Source organism: Fringilla coelebs, assembly GCF_963513975.1.
Source record: "Fringilla coelebs genome assembly, chromosome: 3".
Taxonomy (NCBI): domain Eukaryota; kingdom Metazoa; phylum Chordata; class Aves; order Passeriformes; family Fringillidae; genus Fringilla; species Fringilla coelebs.
The window spans coordinates 83,841,409-83,858,444 of NC_140030.1; the positions used below are offsets into that span (position 1 = coordinate 83,841,409).

Sequence of the window (17,036 nt, forward strand, 5' to 3'; positions counted from 1 at the left end):
CAGAACAGAGGCCGGGGATATGTTAGAAGAAAACCTGATTGAAACAAAACGTTTTGCACGACAGAGGTTTTTGCAGGGAGGTGTCAGGTTGTCAGAAGTGAGGTGACTTCTGTGCAGCTCATTAGCTGCTGGGTTCTTCTGCCTTGCTCTTGTCAGGGCAGGTTGCTTCGAGCTTTGTGCTGCCCCTTCTAGCCCTCTGGAAAGGGTCTCAGTGACATTGGGCAAAGAGCCTTCATGTCACTGAAGTTGGAACAGTGTTTGCAGCATGCACACACCCAGCTTTTCCTCCTCCAGCAACACATCCCCAGATCTCTTCTGTCTTTGTTCTCAGAAAAGCTGTCTCCTTTTCAGTCAGCTCTTTGGGGAGTGCATGCCAAATCAGCCAGGGATTTCTCCAGACAGCGCTACTCCTCAGCTTCACCCCGCTGCCCGCATCAGCTGTGGCAAACAAAAGCTAACAGAGCACATCTGGGGTGACAAGGGCAAGTCCAGTGGCACCTGGGCATTTGGTGTCTGCCTCCCCATCTGTCACAGAAGGGCAAACAGCGAGGCACTGTATTTAGTCCAGCCATCTTCCTCCTGCCAGCTATTAATGAGGGGTCTGGCTCTCTCATCGTGCTGCTGTACTGCTTTGCCTCCCAGGTCTTGAGGAGGCTGCAAATGCACCCCATGTACCACACTGGTCCTATTTTGAAAGTCATCTCCTGCTGGCAAGCCCAGAGTGGTCAGCACCTGTGGGCGTTGTAGGGCTCCACTTTTCATTTCCCCCAGAGCAGTCTGTTCTGTTCTGCTCTGTATGCCTTGCATATCCTGGTTAGTGTCTCTTGCCCTTCAAGTCATCTTGTCCTCCTGGATCTTGGGTGCTAAACTACAAACAATAGTGATTTGAACAGGAAGTCTCTTAAAATCTCACTCTGTATATGATTCTGTCTTAGCATCTGCCCTTGCTTTCACTACCAGAGCTAGATGTTGGCTTAAGAGGGTCCCATGGAGGACAGAGAAGCGTGAGGTCTCTGGTGTAGGCACATCCCTCTCTGCATTTTGTTCTCATTATTTTTGGCATAGATTCAGACTGGGCGAAAGCAGCCCTGGGATTTCCTTGCTTAGTAATGACATTTGGCTTGCTGTGCACTCGTGCTTCTCTCTCCAAGGGCCTAATGTAAGCCAAGGCCAATGAGGAGTGTTCTCCTGACTCCAGGGAGATAATGGTGTGTGCTTGTGTGTCCCAGCAATTGAGACAGTGGAGCTGCAATGGGTCATTAGTGAGGAATGAGATCCCCGCTTGTCCTTCCTGACATGTTCTCTTTGAAATCTGCACTGTTGCTTAAATTAGGCTGTAATGGCTCATCTTTCTATCTCCAGCCTCCAAGGTGCCTTGGACAGATGGATTTATCTCGGTTTTGGCAGGCCTTTTAGTTCCCTGGGGCAAAGACAGTCTTCACAACAGGGACAGATTAGCAGGGTCTCTATGCCCCCCAGCTTTTAGCACCTGCAGCAGAGTTTTAGGCCCCGTGTCCTTGGCTCTTTCTGGGGCTTTCCATGAGAATGCCTGGCCTTATTCCACTGGCCCCATTTTCACCTGTGCAATCTTATTCTGGAGGTGGTCTGTCCAGGTGGATCTTTGAGGCATGGCTGCTGTTCTGACCCACAGGATCCATACAGTCTTCCTGTTGCTGAACACCTTCCCCATGTACCTGGTGCCAGCTGCAGCCAGGTCCCAGCTGTAGGCCCAGTGCTACTCTCTGTGGCTGGTCCCGACCCACAGTACCATGAGAAGCGGGACCTCTCTAGTCAGTGTTCCCCACTGCATGCCAGGATTTCTCAGAGATCACATCCCTCATATTCTTGGTGCTACCCAAGTGCACCAGGTAGAGCTGCCCCCTGGTCCATCCCATTCCATTTTCTCAAGGGTGAAGACATGCCTCAGGCTTGGGTAAGGGAGATGGTGCACTTGGACATGGTAGGGGAGCAGGACTGGGCAGCAGGGACAGGAGCTGCCTGGTGGCTTGACAGAGAAGTGGTGGAGCTGAAGAGGAGAAACTGAAACTAGGGCTCATCCTGGCATGTCAAGTCAGGCAGGAAAGTTCAGAGCAGAAAACTGGGCTCTCCCTTCTGTCTCCTGGCATGGGACACTACTCCTGGCATGGGACACTACCAGCAAAGAGGGTTTCCTCCTAAGTGTTGGTGAGAGAGCGCAGTGCCCTGGGCCAAGGGCAGCTGCTGTAATTCTCCTTATGGCTCAGGTTAGGAACACAGATACCCAGATGCCCTGTTCTGGCACACAGCCTCTCCATGGTGGAGTGGTCCCATGTCCTGGCACGCACACATCACCCACCACAGCTCTGGGCTGTGCAGCAGTGCGGTGCCTGCTCTTCTGGAGACTTGTGTCTGCTCTCTGCCGCACCCACACTGGTGATGATGGTTCCTTTGGCAGGCTGTTCGAGGGTTCAGTCTGCTCCTCTCAGGATAGCCTTCTCCCTTACATCTAACCTGAGTTCTCCCTGCTGTAGCTTAATCCCATTACTTCTCCTTCATTGACTGGGGAGTCTAATTGGCTCTGTTCCTTTTTCTCATGGCCTTCCTGACACGAGCAGGCCTCTTATCTGTAGCCTTCTCTTCACCAAGCCCAGAGTCTTGATCTCACTTGACAGACCCTGGCTTGAGTGGTGGTGCAGAAGTTTTCACTGTGTAGTGAGTGTGTCACTCCTGCTCTGAGCCTGGCCCGGGCAGGAGGGCCAAAGGTGCAAGCAATGCCTTGGTCTGCCAGGGTGGCTGTGTCAGGGTCGCTGTGTCCCCGTTCCTGATGCAGAAGATCTCTTTGGAGCGAGCGGAGCTCACAGAGCTGCTGGCCGCTTACACAAGAAAAGCAGGACAGCACGCATCACCCTCTGGGAAGGTCAGAGCTGGGTGCTTGTCAGTATGATGGGGGCAATAATTAGGAGGATCTCTGCAGTCAGATGGCCTTGTTTTTGTCTGTACATCATTCGTACATTGCAGTTTTCCATGGGCTGAGAGTCAGGCTCAGCATTGCGCTTAGCAGCAGACCTTCCTCATATACCAGAAGGAAGGAGGCAGGAATGCTACCAGCTCCTCTTTGTGGCCCTTCATGGTGCTAATGCAACCCAGAAGAGGGGTAGTCCTTACTGCTGCAAGGCTGGAGAATTGGTTTGGGGTATTTAGTGTTTCCCACTCTTCAATATACTTGTCAGGTACTTAAAAGCTCTCCAGCTTTTCTGAACTAGAGAAAAAGAGAGACAGAGAAGTGTGTGAGAAGCTCTGGATTACCTGATCATCAAGACACATCACCACCCATTTATCTATCTTTCAACACAGTGGAAGCTTCCCAAATAGTGCCTGGCACTTGTTTGTGCAGAACCAGTTGCTGACACCAGCCAGCTCAGTGGTACTTCTTTGAGCCCTCTGTGTGTCATGTCTCTCTCCAAACCAAGGAGGGAGGTTTCAGAGAGGGCTGTCAGGGTGAGCAGCTGTAGGGGCATTCATTAGGATGGGGAGAGGGAATCTGAGCCTATGGCCAAGGCCAGGCCTTCCAGGCAAATACAGTATTAAGGCTAGGGAAGCTGCTGTTCATCTGTTGTCAAATAAATGCAACCCCCTTCCTTTCTGCTCCCCCTAAAATGCACATTAGAAGTCCAGCTGGTCCCTGCCCTCTGTGCTGTCTCTTCACTCAAGAGGCTGCAGAGTCATTTAATAAGTGATGGATGCCCATGGGGTGAGAACTGCAGGAAAATATTTATGAAGTGGAAGTTTAAGAAAGATAGGTAGCATCGATGCCAGTAAAACAGCACCTGCTTATTAGCAGGTGGGACAAATAATGCCTTTTAGCTCTCCTTCCAGCCTTTCCAGCCACAGCTTCAGTACTGCTGTCTAATGTCACCAGGGTGCTGCCTTTAGCAGGGGACAGACTTTGCTGCAGTGTGCTCCTACTCTGCTGCCGTCGCTGTAGGGGCTGGGTCTGAAGTGCCACACCACCACCAAGATGTTGTGTTACCAAAGCTCTGTAAGTCTCAAGTTGGATATGTCCTTCTGATCGTGTTTCATTCATATTCAGTGGTTAGAATAAAGTCTGTAGGGATATGATCTGGATCCAGGTAATGTCAGAAATGAAACATAGTTTAAGTGATAGCTCTATCTGGTGCTGCTGCTTCCTGTGATGCACTTGGGCCTGCACTCTCCACTGAGCCAGGTATGCATGGGAACCAAAGGCTGGTTCATAGGACCTGGGATCCCAGTGGGGACCTGGGGCTGAGCCTGCCTAGGGCTGGTTTCCCTGTGGGCATTCTGGAAAAAGTGGAAAGGGGCCATAGTCACACTTCAGGTAGAAATTAATGGGCTATGTTCATTCCTAGGGTAATTTTACTGAAGCCAGTGGTACTATACTAATGTGAAGTTGGCCTAGCAACTCCTCAGAGGGATCTGTCCCTGAGTCCAGAAAAATTGATCTGTCACAGTATTGCTTTGATGCATAGATTTTGTGTTGGAAGTTGGCCAACATGAATGAATGTTGAATATCTAATTTCTACAAGCAGTGGGTTGAATTGTTCTGCTCTACTGCCTCACAGCTGCTCTGCCAAGGGGAACATTATGGATGTGATCTCGTCAACTCCCTCAAAAGCAAGCTAACAAGCAAATTGACCTCCACAGCACCTCCACTGCACCGGGAGAGGAGCTTTCTCCCACGGGACCGTGGCCTTTCTGCCTCTGAGCTAAAAGAGGTCCCAAGGACAGAACTGAACCTGCAAGACCCGTGGCCTCGTGGCCTGCCCTTCCTCCTTCCCTCCTTACCTCATGTCTGTCTTGGGGGAGGGACAGTTTCCCTGTGGAGTTCAACAGGCTCCTCTTCCTGCGGCTCGTGAACAGGCTCTACTAACAGGTATATCATCCACCTATGCAACTCTTCCAGAAGCTGCCAGATTTTCAGGAGCCCATTACAGTGTGCAGCATGGCCATCCAGCACTGAGAATAAGCACAGTGGCTGCTGGAAAGCTAAGTGGGTTTTATTCCTCCCCCATTCCCCAGGACGACTCTTTTTGTTGGGCCATTTTGTTTGTTCGTTCGTTTGTTTGGTTTTTGTAAACTTCATTTGAGGGAAATTAAGCTCGTGAGAAATTGGTGCCCATCCTGAACCCTCCCCAGTCCTTTTGAACTCTGTGAATGGATGGATCACCTATTGTGATTATAATTTAGTGGATTTTGTAGAACAAAATAACTTCACACACAGACACATGAGGTTCTTTCACTCTCCATCAGCACAAGCTGCTTCTGCAATCTTAGCTACTCACATTAGTGAAAGAAAAAGCCTAGCTAGAATGTGGTGAGATGACGTAGTGCTTTGTGTCAGTCCCATGGTCCCAACGTCCATTAGCGGCGCCGTCAGCTGCCGTGACATGAATTCAGACTTTGGATGGCAGCCCATGAACCAGTCAGGGTGAAAATTTGGAAAATCCCAAGCCTGAGTCTATGCACATTTCCAGAAGCAGATGCAGAGGTAGGATCAGCTGGAAGCAGGCATCCCCTCCTGCTCGGCCCTGGCAGAAGCTGGTGGGCTCAGTTTGTGCTGCACCTGCCCCCAGGAAGAGCCTGTCCCCAGGGGCCGAGCAGAGGGGAGCGAGAGCAGCGGTGTGTCTGATGGAGCAGCGCTGCTCGGCTGACTGGGGAAACAGCAGTGACAGCCAGACCCCAAAATAACAGGATTTCACTTTGGGAATGCCAGCGGCTTTTTCAAACTGAAATGCCACAGGAAGGCCTTAACAGCTGTTAGAAGTGTTTCACATTGCCGTTCCTTGCTTTAAAAAAAAAAAGAAAAGAAAGATTTTTGGTGATGATGTGGGTTTACACTCTCCACTCCTTCCATCTCTGTTAGCAATGTGCCATGCTGGTGGAGAAGGAAGGCCCAAAGCAGATCAGGATCGTGGCCCTGTGGCTTTGCAGTGGGGTAGGTTGATCAGGAATGGAGGCCAGAGTTTAAAATTTTTCTCTGTTCCTGGAGGTGTGGCATGGCTATCCACCCAGACGTGGCAGGGTGGGGTTGTGCGTGCTGGTGCACAGCTGTGGCCCTGCGGAGGGTTGATATGTTTGTGGCTTGGTGTGGTGACACCCATCCACCCTTGCAGTAAGGGCTTTTCAGGGTGACAGAGCATTGCTTGTTCTTTGTGAGAGGAAACTCCTGACCTGGTTTCTGTGAGGAGATGGTGTGAAGTGTCACATTTGCTGCAGAGAATGGCAGGGAGCAGGGATAAAAGCATGGAGCAAGCTGTGTTTAAAAACAAGCTAATCCATTGCTGGCCATCTGAAAGTGGAGAGCTGCCGGATCTGCTCCCTGGACAACGTTTTCCAGCTCTTCTCACCCTGCCCAAACCTGATGTGCAAACTGTCATTCCTCTGAGCTAGCCAAAGCACTCCCCGCCCCTGAACTCCTCCGAGGCCGTGCATTCCCATCATTTTGGTCCCTCCCTGCTGGGTGCCATGAAATGCCAGCAGATGCATGATGGCCACAGGCATGCTGGTGGCCAGACCTCACCATACCCTGCCTGTGCACAGCCGTCCAGCAGCGCTCCCTGCCCTGGCGTGCCCACTGCTCGCTTGCTGCAGAGCATCCGCAGCACATCCTGCCATCGCTTTGGCATCACTTGGTGCCTTCCCAGAGAATTTCATAGCACTTGTCCGAAGTTAGAAAGCAGAAGGCCTTGATGTTTTGGTGGTCCTGGTCTCCAGACCAGGGAGGAGAGGAGAGGCGGGTCAGCTGTTGTGGCAGTGAGGGAGCAGGGGACAGCATCATGGTGAAAGCAGCATATCTGCTGGAGAAGTCTGCAAACATGGGCTCTGTGCTTCTCTGCTGGGGCTGAGGGCAGCTGGCAGAGGGCAGAATAGGATGTGAATGCTCAGCAACACATGGGAGGAAGAGAGCTGACTGAGAACATCTGTAAAAGGCTTTGCAAAGGTGGTGGTTTTTACAGGAGACAGAAGGCAAAATGGGGCAGGAGGATGCAGTGTTGGAGCAATGGTGCTGCAAGGCAGGGAGAGTGGGGGGGAAATGGAGCGGGGCATTTGATAGAGAAGCTCAGGAACAGAGTGGGCTTTCAAGGCAATCTGTGCATGCTCTTGCTGAGGAGAAAGGCAGGAGCTGTTCCTCAGCTGAGGTGCCCAGGCCATGTCGCACTGCGTTGTTGGAGCAGCAATGCCGCCTCCAAGCCCAGCAGTGACAGCTTGAGCACGTGTCATCAACCACGATGGCCACAAGGTGTAAATGTCACTAATGAATAAATTGCCTTGTGCCTTGGAGAGGCTAATCCATCACGGCCAGAGACAGGGATCTGACAAGCCTGGCTATTTCAGGCATACCCTGTAGGGAGGAGGAACGCTTCGTTTCTGAGCCATCCCCTCCACCTAGGGAAGCCGATGCAGGGCTTGGCTCTGCGCCACTTCCCGTCTTCCCAGCCATACGAGCTCAGGCTTCATCCCTCTTCACTGCAACTGAAGAAGCACGAAGGGATCTAGATTAGCCAAAAATGCCCTGTCAGCAGGGTGCTACTTGGGGCTAGCAGGTGATTGAGGTTGGAGGGAAGCTGCTGGACACAGGGCGCACCTGCTGTAGGGGTGATGGAATACAGTGGTGGGTCCCCAGTGACTGGGAGAGCTTGTATTAGTAGTTCAGGGCAGGAGTGCTTGCCACTATGTTTTAGAAGCGTACTGTTTTCTCCTCACCCCACTGTGCTGTCCCACAGGCAGTGCACGGGACCCCAATTTTCAGGACCCCCTGTGTGTGAACCCCAGCCACCAGCACCCTGGCTGACTCTGCAGAGGGCCAGCAGGTACCAAATGGGCAGGGACAGCTCAGCCTAGACAAATCCAGCTCCATGGGAGCAAAGGGAGGCTGAACACAGCAACCATTTCTGTGCACAGCCTCTGCTCATCCTTGTGGCAGCCTGCTTCTCCTCCCCAAGTTGGTGCTCAAAATCAACCTGCCATCCTGTTTGTGACATATGCCAGTGTGACACCTTGCAAATCGATGCCTGGGTCTCTGTGAGCAGAAACCGCCAGGCTTGGGAAGCTGGCCACTGTGTCCTGCTGCCGTGTGCACTCTGCTCAGAGCAGCGGGAGCCGGGCTCGCCATCTGCTGTGGGAGGGAGCCAGCCGGGTGCGCTGCTCCGGCCTGGTGGGACACGCCCGCACAGCCCGAGGGAGAGCCCGAGGGTCATTCCCGCTTCTCTACCTTCTGGCCACCCCTGTCTCTCACCGTCTCTCTGGCACAGACCCATGGGTGAGGGGGTGCTCCCAGCCTGACTCCGCTGAGTGCTGCTGTTGCTGTGTTGGTGGCAGTGTCTGAGCTCCTTCCCTCCTCCAGACGGAGGCCCACAAATGACCCCCCCTCCTCAGAGCCTGCCAGTACTCCTTGGAGATAGATCTCAGGGGAGAGCTAAGGTATTTGTTCTGGCCCTGCACTCAGCACAGTGACCAGCTAGTTACCCAGCCTGTGGTGGCTGGACCTGGAACTGACAAGTGACCCACCAATAGCAGGAATGTTCACACTCTGGCAACCTGCTGTTGCTGTTTGGCCAGAGTGTGTGGCATTTGAAATGATTTCAACCCTTGTAGACTGGCAGATAGTTGACTGTTGGTCTTGGGTGGGGGCAAGTGCTGCAGGCTGCTTGGTTTGGACTTTGCTTTTTAGCCAAGAGATGGATGGGAGAGAGGGCAAAGAGTTCTCCAGGCAACATATACCTGTCCAGGCATTCCTGCACGTGGCAGCCCAGGAGTGGGTTTGAAGGGTGCTTAAAAGTGGTGTTAACAGTCTCAAGCTGTTAGCAGGAAAATGAGCAGTGAATATCCTTAGAAAAGCAAGTCAGAAGTTGTTCTGGTTATGATATGTTTTCCCAAGCCCTTTCTTTCAATCCCTTGTCCTCACTGGTTCTGGTGGCCAGTTCCTCTTCATGTGTCTGCTAGCATGTCTGCAGGATCTCATCGCTGCCCTCCAAGCATGAGCTTTCATTGCACAACTGGCTGACCAGCTGCAGCCCTGTCCTTGGAGCTACAGGCAGGCTTGCCTAGGACCAGGCCACCCCCATTAAACCCCCACCCTCGCTGCTGGAGCTGTTGCTTCATCAGCCTGATGCTAATCTGGGTCTTTTCTGCTGTTTCTGAACATGAGTTCTCATCTCATTGAGGTGTGTCATCCAGTGAAAATATTTTGTAAATGCAAATAAAAATAAATAAGTATATTCAATACCTCGGTCTCGAGGATGGGAAACAAGTAGTGGGAGTTGCCCAGGTAGGGAGGTTTCACAGCTGCTACTGCTGGTTAGGAATTCTTCTGGACATAGCCCCTGGAGCATCCATCAGTAGTTGGGAAGGGAGCTACACAAATCTGTGAGGGCTTGGGGCTGAGCCCTGTCAGCACCCCTGGTGGCAGGGCAGCCCTGCACTCCATCCTTTCTGATCTATGTGGGCGTGACACGGTGCAGGTAAGGGTCCTGTCAGCCAGGGGCCAGCGGCACCTCTGTGTCTGTATCCATCAGGCAGGGCAAGGCAGAAGCGGGTACGTGGTGAATAAATCCTTTTGTGAACACTGGGAAACGGTTTTTACTTTTCAACTCTGTCAATATGATCTAGCTCTGTCTGTCTCTCTATATATGTACAAACAGTATATCACAATGTTGCCTTTTTTGTTGGAAATAATCAAAGTACAAAGATTGTAAACCAAATCGGTGTAATAAAAGTTTCAGATGATTCACTGAGGTGGTTGCCAGCAGTGGGTCTGTGAGCACTGGTGTTGGGCAGGGCTGGGAGGCATGGGATGCTCCTGTGTTGCTCAGAGGGTGGGAGGGGATGGAAGTCAACCCATTTGCTTAATTCCCTGATATCTCTTGAGCAGAGTGGTCAGTGGACCAACTCACTCAAGTATGTGCCTTGTCCCATCCTCAGGTGACTACAGCCTGTAGAGCAAAAGGAAGCTGCTCCATTTTGCTCCAAGCCCAAGGAAGCTGCACTGTTTTCAAACTTGTGAGCTATGTGGGCCAGCAGTCCTGAAGGGACCCCTCTGGCTTGAAGTTATGCAAAACACAGATTGTTTTGGAGAGGTTTGCACAGAAGAGCAGTACTAGGTAAGGTAAGCATCTGGTTGTAAAGAACTCACCTGCTGCAAAGCAGGCTAGCACTGATTAAAAGCAGAGAAACAATGGTGGTGAGACCTCTTTGAGTTATTGAATTTATTTCTATTTATTTTTCACCACCCATATCAGACTCCAGAGAGATTTACTATAAATTCAAATAGATTATTGAGCAGAGCAATAGCCAGAAAAAGCTGCTGAGGAACTAGAAACAACGTTCCCTCAATCCTCTATGCCTCTCACATTTTCCTTAGCAAAACCTTAAAGTTAGGTCTGGACTAGATGATTTAGGTGGCAGAAACTTCATCTTAGCTGCTTTATAGGTGAAATAATATTCAGTTGCCTGAACTTGCTTGCTGCTGGAGCTCAGAAGAGCATCACAGAAGGTGAGATTTAGGGTGCAGTGAGAGAGAGGGCTCAAGAGGCAGATTGCTCTGTGGTGTCACTACAGTGCCTTGAGATCAAGTGTCTGTTTCCAGTGAAGTCACAGGTTGGATGATGGGGGTCTGGGAAAGGCCGCAGTGGCCTCCACAAGTTAAGTGTTTCTCAGAAAAGTAAATAAAACCAAGACCCTGAAGTAAAGTGTTTCCAAGACTGCACACCCAAAGCTCATTGCTCCCTGGAGCACTTTATTCAGAGGGGTTCAGTGGTGGGGTGCTGCAGAGAAGCCAGCCTCACCGCTTCCCGATTGGCCCACACAATTTCGTGAATGAGGAAATCAGTCTCCTGTTCCACCTCTGCGTGGCGGAGATCAAGCTCGGTCAAAGTCTTGTTGTTTGCCAGCCCTTCAAGCAGCTGCTTCCCACCATCCTGCAAAAGGATCAGAGGGGATGGTTAAAGGGGGACATCCAAAACAGAAGTGTATTGCTCCTTTTCCCTCCTCCCCAGGGCAACTTCTGCTGCTGCCAGTGTGAGGTCCGTGAGATGGTGCCAGAAGGGATAAAGGCCTCCACCCAGGTCCAAAATGTTGCTCACAGGAGAAATGCAAAGGAGGAGTGTAACCTTATGCAGCTCTCTGTGACATGACACATGCTAATGAGTCCCTCTGGGTACCATGTCAGGAGTTCTCAAGCTCATGCTGGTTAGTAACACATCTGGCAATGATAACCTGAGAGGAGTCTGCTCCCCCCTGTCCCCCTGTTCCCAGCTTACTGCTGGCTGGGCACAAATGGATTAGAGTGCTGTTCCTCATCTTGGCAGTTGTGAGAGCCCCAGAACTGGCAGTTTTCTGTCTGGATGCCATTTCCCAGGCTAGACTGGCTTTCCTGAGAGGAATATCTCATGGAACTGAAGACCAGCCTTCATGAGACTGAAAATGTGATGTAGCCTTAGGGAGGCAAACCACTCAGAGGCATTTCCCCCCCATACATGAAGCACTGTATTTAGGGATGTGACAATCTGAACTTTTTTCTGCTGTTGCTATTTTCTTCCAGGTACCAAATACACCTCCTGCCCTTTCTCCTCCATCCAGATGGCCCCCTGATCCCAAGACCCTGCCTCTTAGCCCTTTTGCCAAAAAGGGCAGAGCAAAAAGAACTGGGAAGAGGTCTCTCTTTAAGGGCTACAGAGGTCAGAATTGAATGCATCTCTAGCAAAACCCCCAATTTTCCCAAAGATAATACTACCAGCCACCTTTTGGGCTGCCATGGAACTTCACAAATGGGTAACAGGTGAGCTCATCAGAAGGAAGATTCTAAGCACAGAGATTATTATTTACTAAACAAAAATCCTTCTATTCTTTCCAACCTTTGCCCCCTTCTATCATTAAACTCAAATGGTTTTCCACGTCCAGGACTATAAAACTCAGAACTCACAAAAGGTTTTCTGCCATCAAATCCTTTTAAAACCCTTGTCAAACACATTGATGCCAATATTCCTGCCAGCAGGGACAGCTGGTCTTGCTGTCTCTTTATTTGACAGTGAGAATAATCGAGGCAGCACAGAAAGTTTAAAAGCCAGCATGATTGCTTTTGGCTGTCTAGTTTCAGATTTCTAAAGCTCTTTTTAATCAGCAGAAGAGAAGCAGTCTGGTTTGTGGGCATGTTGCATACTGCAGTTCTTAGGGATGTAGTAAGATCTGTGGATGTTCTTCTGTCTGGAAAATGTAAGGCTATGTTTTAGGAGCCACTTACAAACACACAGACATGACACTCCTGACCCACCGCACTGCTCCTGGGCCGCAGGGTGAGTCAAAGAAGCTCAACAAGCAAGCCAATTTTCTAACAGTCTTCTCTGAGCGTGTGATGGACAGGAGAAATTCTGGGAAGGGTGACACTATCTGTGTGCTGCTGAGTGACAGATGGCACAGCAGATCCAAAGCACAGAGGATATGCATGAGACCCTCATCTCATGCTGCCTATCATTAACTACACTCACATGTGCGAAGCGTCTGTGATTTTTTCCAGACATGCTTCCTGGTTTTCAGTTTCCTGGGGGAAAATCCCTCTCTGTCCAAAAGCCCAAAGCCTCAAAGATAGATTCAGCCCTATGAACAGAGCTACATGTAACAAGTGAGGTAAATGCATGTTCATGCAGAGAAGGTGTCCTTCTCTTTCCTGACATCTGCTACAGTCTCTTCCCTGCTCACAACTGATTGTTATCATAGCAAGAATGGAATGCAAAATGAGGGATGCATTTGCCTCTGTGGCTTTGAGACAGGCTCAGGATCTGTTTTGCAAAGCCACCACACAGGGTCACAGACTGCAGGGAGAAGAGGCTTCTCTTACCAGCCCCAGGTGGTTGCATGAGAAGTTGATGCTCGTCAGAGTGGTGTTCTGAGCCAGGACCTGGGAGAACACTGCTGCAGTTGACTCTGACAGGCTATTACTTCCCAGATGGAGGCACTTCAGGCTGGTGTTGGTCAGCAGGGCACGGCCAATCGCCTCCCCACCTTTGTCCTCCACGAAGTTGAGGCGCAGATTCAGGGAGGTCAGGGTAGAGCTCTCAGCCAGGCCTTGAGCAAGAGCCTGAGCCCCCAGGTGACAGATCTGGTTGTTACACAGATTGAGGGTTTCTAGTTTGCTGTGGCTGATCAGCTTGCCAAGAGCTTGTGCCCCGTGGTCCCTGATGAGATTGTGGGACAAGTCCAGCTCCAACAAGCAAGGGTGATACTGCAAGTTACGGGCCAGGAGCTTGATCTTGTCATCATCCACTTTGCTTCGTGTCAGCTTGAAAACCTGTGGGCATAAAAACCAGAGTCACTACAACAGCCAAGGCTTTGGACTGAACTTTGTACAAGATCATCAGGGAGTTAAACCTATGGTCAACCAGACAGGATTCATCTCCCTTCACTTCAGACACCTTTAGATAGCAGGCTCAAGTATTTGCTTTCCTAGTGGGCTGACACTTCCAGCAAGCAGGGCATGCCACTGATGTCCCATGCCTATTCTAGGGGAAAAAGGGTTTGCCTCCTGGAAATGCCTGTTCCTCTCCTCTGACTGCACAAAATCTCTAACTGGGGACTAAATTAAAACAAGATAAAGCTGTCCAAACATCTGCAGCAACTAGCAGCAGAGCCCAGCCCAGATCACAGTTGAACCTGTCTGAATGAACACGTGCCCCAGTGATAACCACAGTACAACGTCCTGTGTGCCTGGGGCATCCTAATTGCCACAGGAGTGGTAATTTCTCTTCCAGAAACCATATTTCCCAAAGCATGAGAGTCTGTGGGAAGTTCATCCAGCTTACTCTGGCTCCACTCTGGATAGCAGTGCCCACTGATGTTTTGGAGGGGCTGAGTATCTGCACTGCAGTTGCCACAGAGCTGAAGATACTGTTAGTTCTTAGGAGGAAAATCCCTCATTGCTCTAAAGCAAGTGTATTTCCCCACGCTATTCTTGGGCGTCTCTTTGCTCCTCTGGGAGATGCTGGCATGCATTTACTGAGCAAAACTACCAGAAACTCCTTATGAAAAGTTCCCTCTGGACTTTTCTTCTCCTGTCTCCCAGAACTATATGTGGAGTTAAAACAGTGGAGTGCTGCTGCCTCTTAGGCTATAGGCAACAGTTTTGTGGGAGCAAATATTTTTCTTACTGATCCCCTGACAACCCATTCTAACAGGAACATGGCAGAACAAGATACTCAGCACTAGGCCAGCAGGTTAACAACTCTGCACTCTGTCAGAGTCTGTAACTTGCAAAAGGAAGGGTGGTACCAGCAAGCAGAACTGGTCCCTGTATTTTATCCACAGGCAATTTGAAAACCTATCTGAGGCAGTAAGGTTCAGTTTGGGGTATATTACTTTCAAGTTACGGCACATCTTCACGGCAGTAGCCAAGTTGGAGCAGTCCAGCTCAGTGAAGTTAAAGAGGCTCCACTCAAAGTTCATGCCACAGCTCTTCACATCATAAATGAGATGAAGCTCTTCAAGGTGAGGGAGAGCAGTAATGAGCTCTTTCAGATCATAGTGATGCGTGTAGACCTCACCAATTTCAGCATCACCCTCTGTGTCAGAGAGCTCATGGCTCTCCTCCTTTGGATCCACCCTCAAAGGTGGCAGGAACTGATTGATCGCCAGTTTCCGCACGTAGCCTTTGCAGAGCGGGATGAGCTCTAGGACCTGCTCGGGGTCTGTGATGTTAGGGATGAAGAACTTCAGAATGTGCTCCAGGTGACGTTCAAAGAACATCCGTTTCCAGCTGTCTCCATAGTTGGAGACGTCACACACTTGCCAGCGCTCCATACAGCACCTCTTCCAGTACTCCTCATGGCTTACTCTGTTGGCAGTCACAGTGAGTGGAAGGCTGGTGGAGAGCCTCTCCACCACCTTCTTTTGGTGCTCAGGCAGAAGATCATTCAGAATAGGGTTCTCTGGGAGAGATAAAAAGAATGAGAGGTTGGTCTGGGCATAGGAACAATTGCTGGCACTGTGGTTCTGCCCGGGCCCCCAGCTGTGTGCCCATGCCCTCCCCTCTGCTGATACTGGCTCTCTCCTTGGTTGCCAGAAGCTGGAGCACAGAGCTAAGTTGGCAGAACACATGCAGGGTTCATTTGTACATTTCCATTTATGATTTCTAACTTTTACAATGAAACATCAGTGCAATTTGGTTTACTCTCATAAGATTTCGGAACTGCGCCAGACACTGAGCTCCCCATTTAAACTTGGTTTGAATGCAGTTTATATTCAGGGCAGGAATTCTGCTCCCAAGAGAACTAATTCAGCTTTACAGTGATGGGAGAGCTTGGCCTGCCATTTGCTGAACTTTCTCCCTTTTGGTTTCTAAGCATATTGAAGAACAGTATTTGAGAACAACTGTGTGTTTTTCATGCAGGTCCTTGTGCCTATTTATCTTAATTCAAGCATTGGTCTTACCTCAAATTGATTCCTGTTCCTTTTTGCTGAGGCACACTCCTAGCTTTTAGGTCCACCTTCCTTAAATAAAAATTTTGTTTTCCCAGGTACTCTTTCCCCTGAGTCTCTTTCCCAATGCTTGCCCTAAGTTGCCTTCTCTGTCACAGCTGTCTTCTCTGGTGGAAGTTCTTTGTGCCCAGAAATGCCAGAGAAATGCCACGTGTACTCACACCATGAATATTTGGTCATGCGTACACAGTTGTGTTGAGTAAGATAAATCATCAGTGAAGAAACTTATCTGTGCATGGGAAACCAGATTATGAAACACAAAGAGGGATTAGCTTTATAGTTCCCCTATTTCTGGGTCATTCCCTTCCTAAGGACACTGACAGTTTTACCACAGCCTCTTCCTGGAGTCTATTTTCCAGTGTCCCACAGCTGATACTGCGGTGACCTTCTCTGCAAAGTCCCATGACACAAGCACAGATGGGACACATATGGGCAGGGCTGGGCTAGCTTCACTCAGGCCCCACAGTGGGCTAGGTGCAGCCTCACAGCTCAGGTAACAGCACAAGGGTCCCCATGAAAAGGAGCACACTGCTTTTATGTGTGCACAGTGCAGGTCCAATGCAATTGGCATCAAACTGACTGATCAGGCTGCTGGGACTGCAAAGTTGTCCTAGCTCAGATCCTCAAGTACCTTCAGCTCCTGGCATAAGGCAGCACTGAGCTCCTCTGTACTGTCTTACAGTCCCAGTGTGGACATAGCCTTAAAACTATCTTTGGTCTTAGCTGCCACTTCACTGAGTCAGCCAAAAAGACAGGCCCTTCTTCTCCCCCTCCCAGTCAGTTCTCAGATGAGACACACTTCTTCTGTTTTGCTGTGTTTCATCAGTCCACCTGCTTCAAAAGCACATTCCCTGCCTGAGGATATAACTTGTCACATCACCACCAAAAGCCATGGAGGGGGGCTGAGCCTGTGAGTACAATACTGAGATGATAGCTCCTCTGGGCAGGAGCAATTCTGCATCTCTTTGTACAGCACTCAGTACAACAGGGCTCCATCCTCGAGCACTAGCCTAACGTCTCTATGAATCAAGAGCAGGAAACAGCAACTGCACAGCCCCAGTCATGGTTGAGGTGAGTCCAGAAGAGCACGGATGGAAGAAGATGTGATAGAACAAGGTCAGTACAGAGTCACATCCTGGAGTGCAGCCCAGAGGACTACAGCCACCCCTGGAGTGTACAAATACATACTTAGCAACTAAACAGTTTGTTTAACTGGCTGCCCAAGGGGATATTTCTCCCCATCTGCTCCTTTGGCAGGGCTGGCAGTGCCACACTGCCTTTCTGATGCATCTGCCTGCCTTGTTGACCCTCTGTTCTCTGGGACTGACCCTCTCTCCACGTGTTCTAGAGTAAATGTGCTCCCACTTACTTTCGAAATTGTGAGCGATGTGCTGGAGGCAGAGCTCCGTGAGGGGGGGGACAGTGACCAGGGACCAGCTGAGATCCTCAGTGATGCAGCGGCGTGTGTAGAATGAGCCATCAGTGAGGTTGGCCTGAGGTGGACATGGTGAGGGAATGGATCTGCTGTTGTCACCAGCTTCTGGCTGCTGCAT

The 17,036-nt window shown here is 50.3% G+C and overlaps 1 protein-coding gene across 1 annotated transcript; it reads right to left on the minus strand.

Annotated features, from left to right (window-relative positions):
* Window positions 1–10,757: 10,757 nt before the first annotated feature.
* Window positions 10,758–17,036, minus strand: DRC5 (dynein regulatory complex subunit 5; the record flags this gene model as incomplete). The annotated part of the gene is made up of 4 exons (XM_084202312.1): window positions 10,758–10,934; window positions 12,851–13,300; window positions 14,365–14,933; window positions 16,853–17,036. 4 exons carry the CDS (start codon window positions 17,034–17,036, stop codon window positions 10,758–10,760), a joined length of 1,380 nt encoding a protein of 459 aa, XP_084058438.1.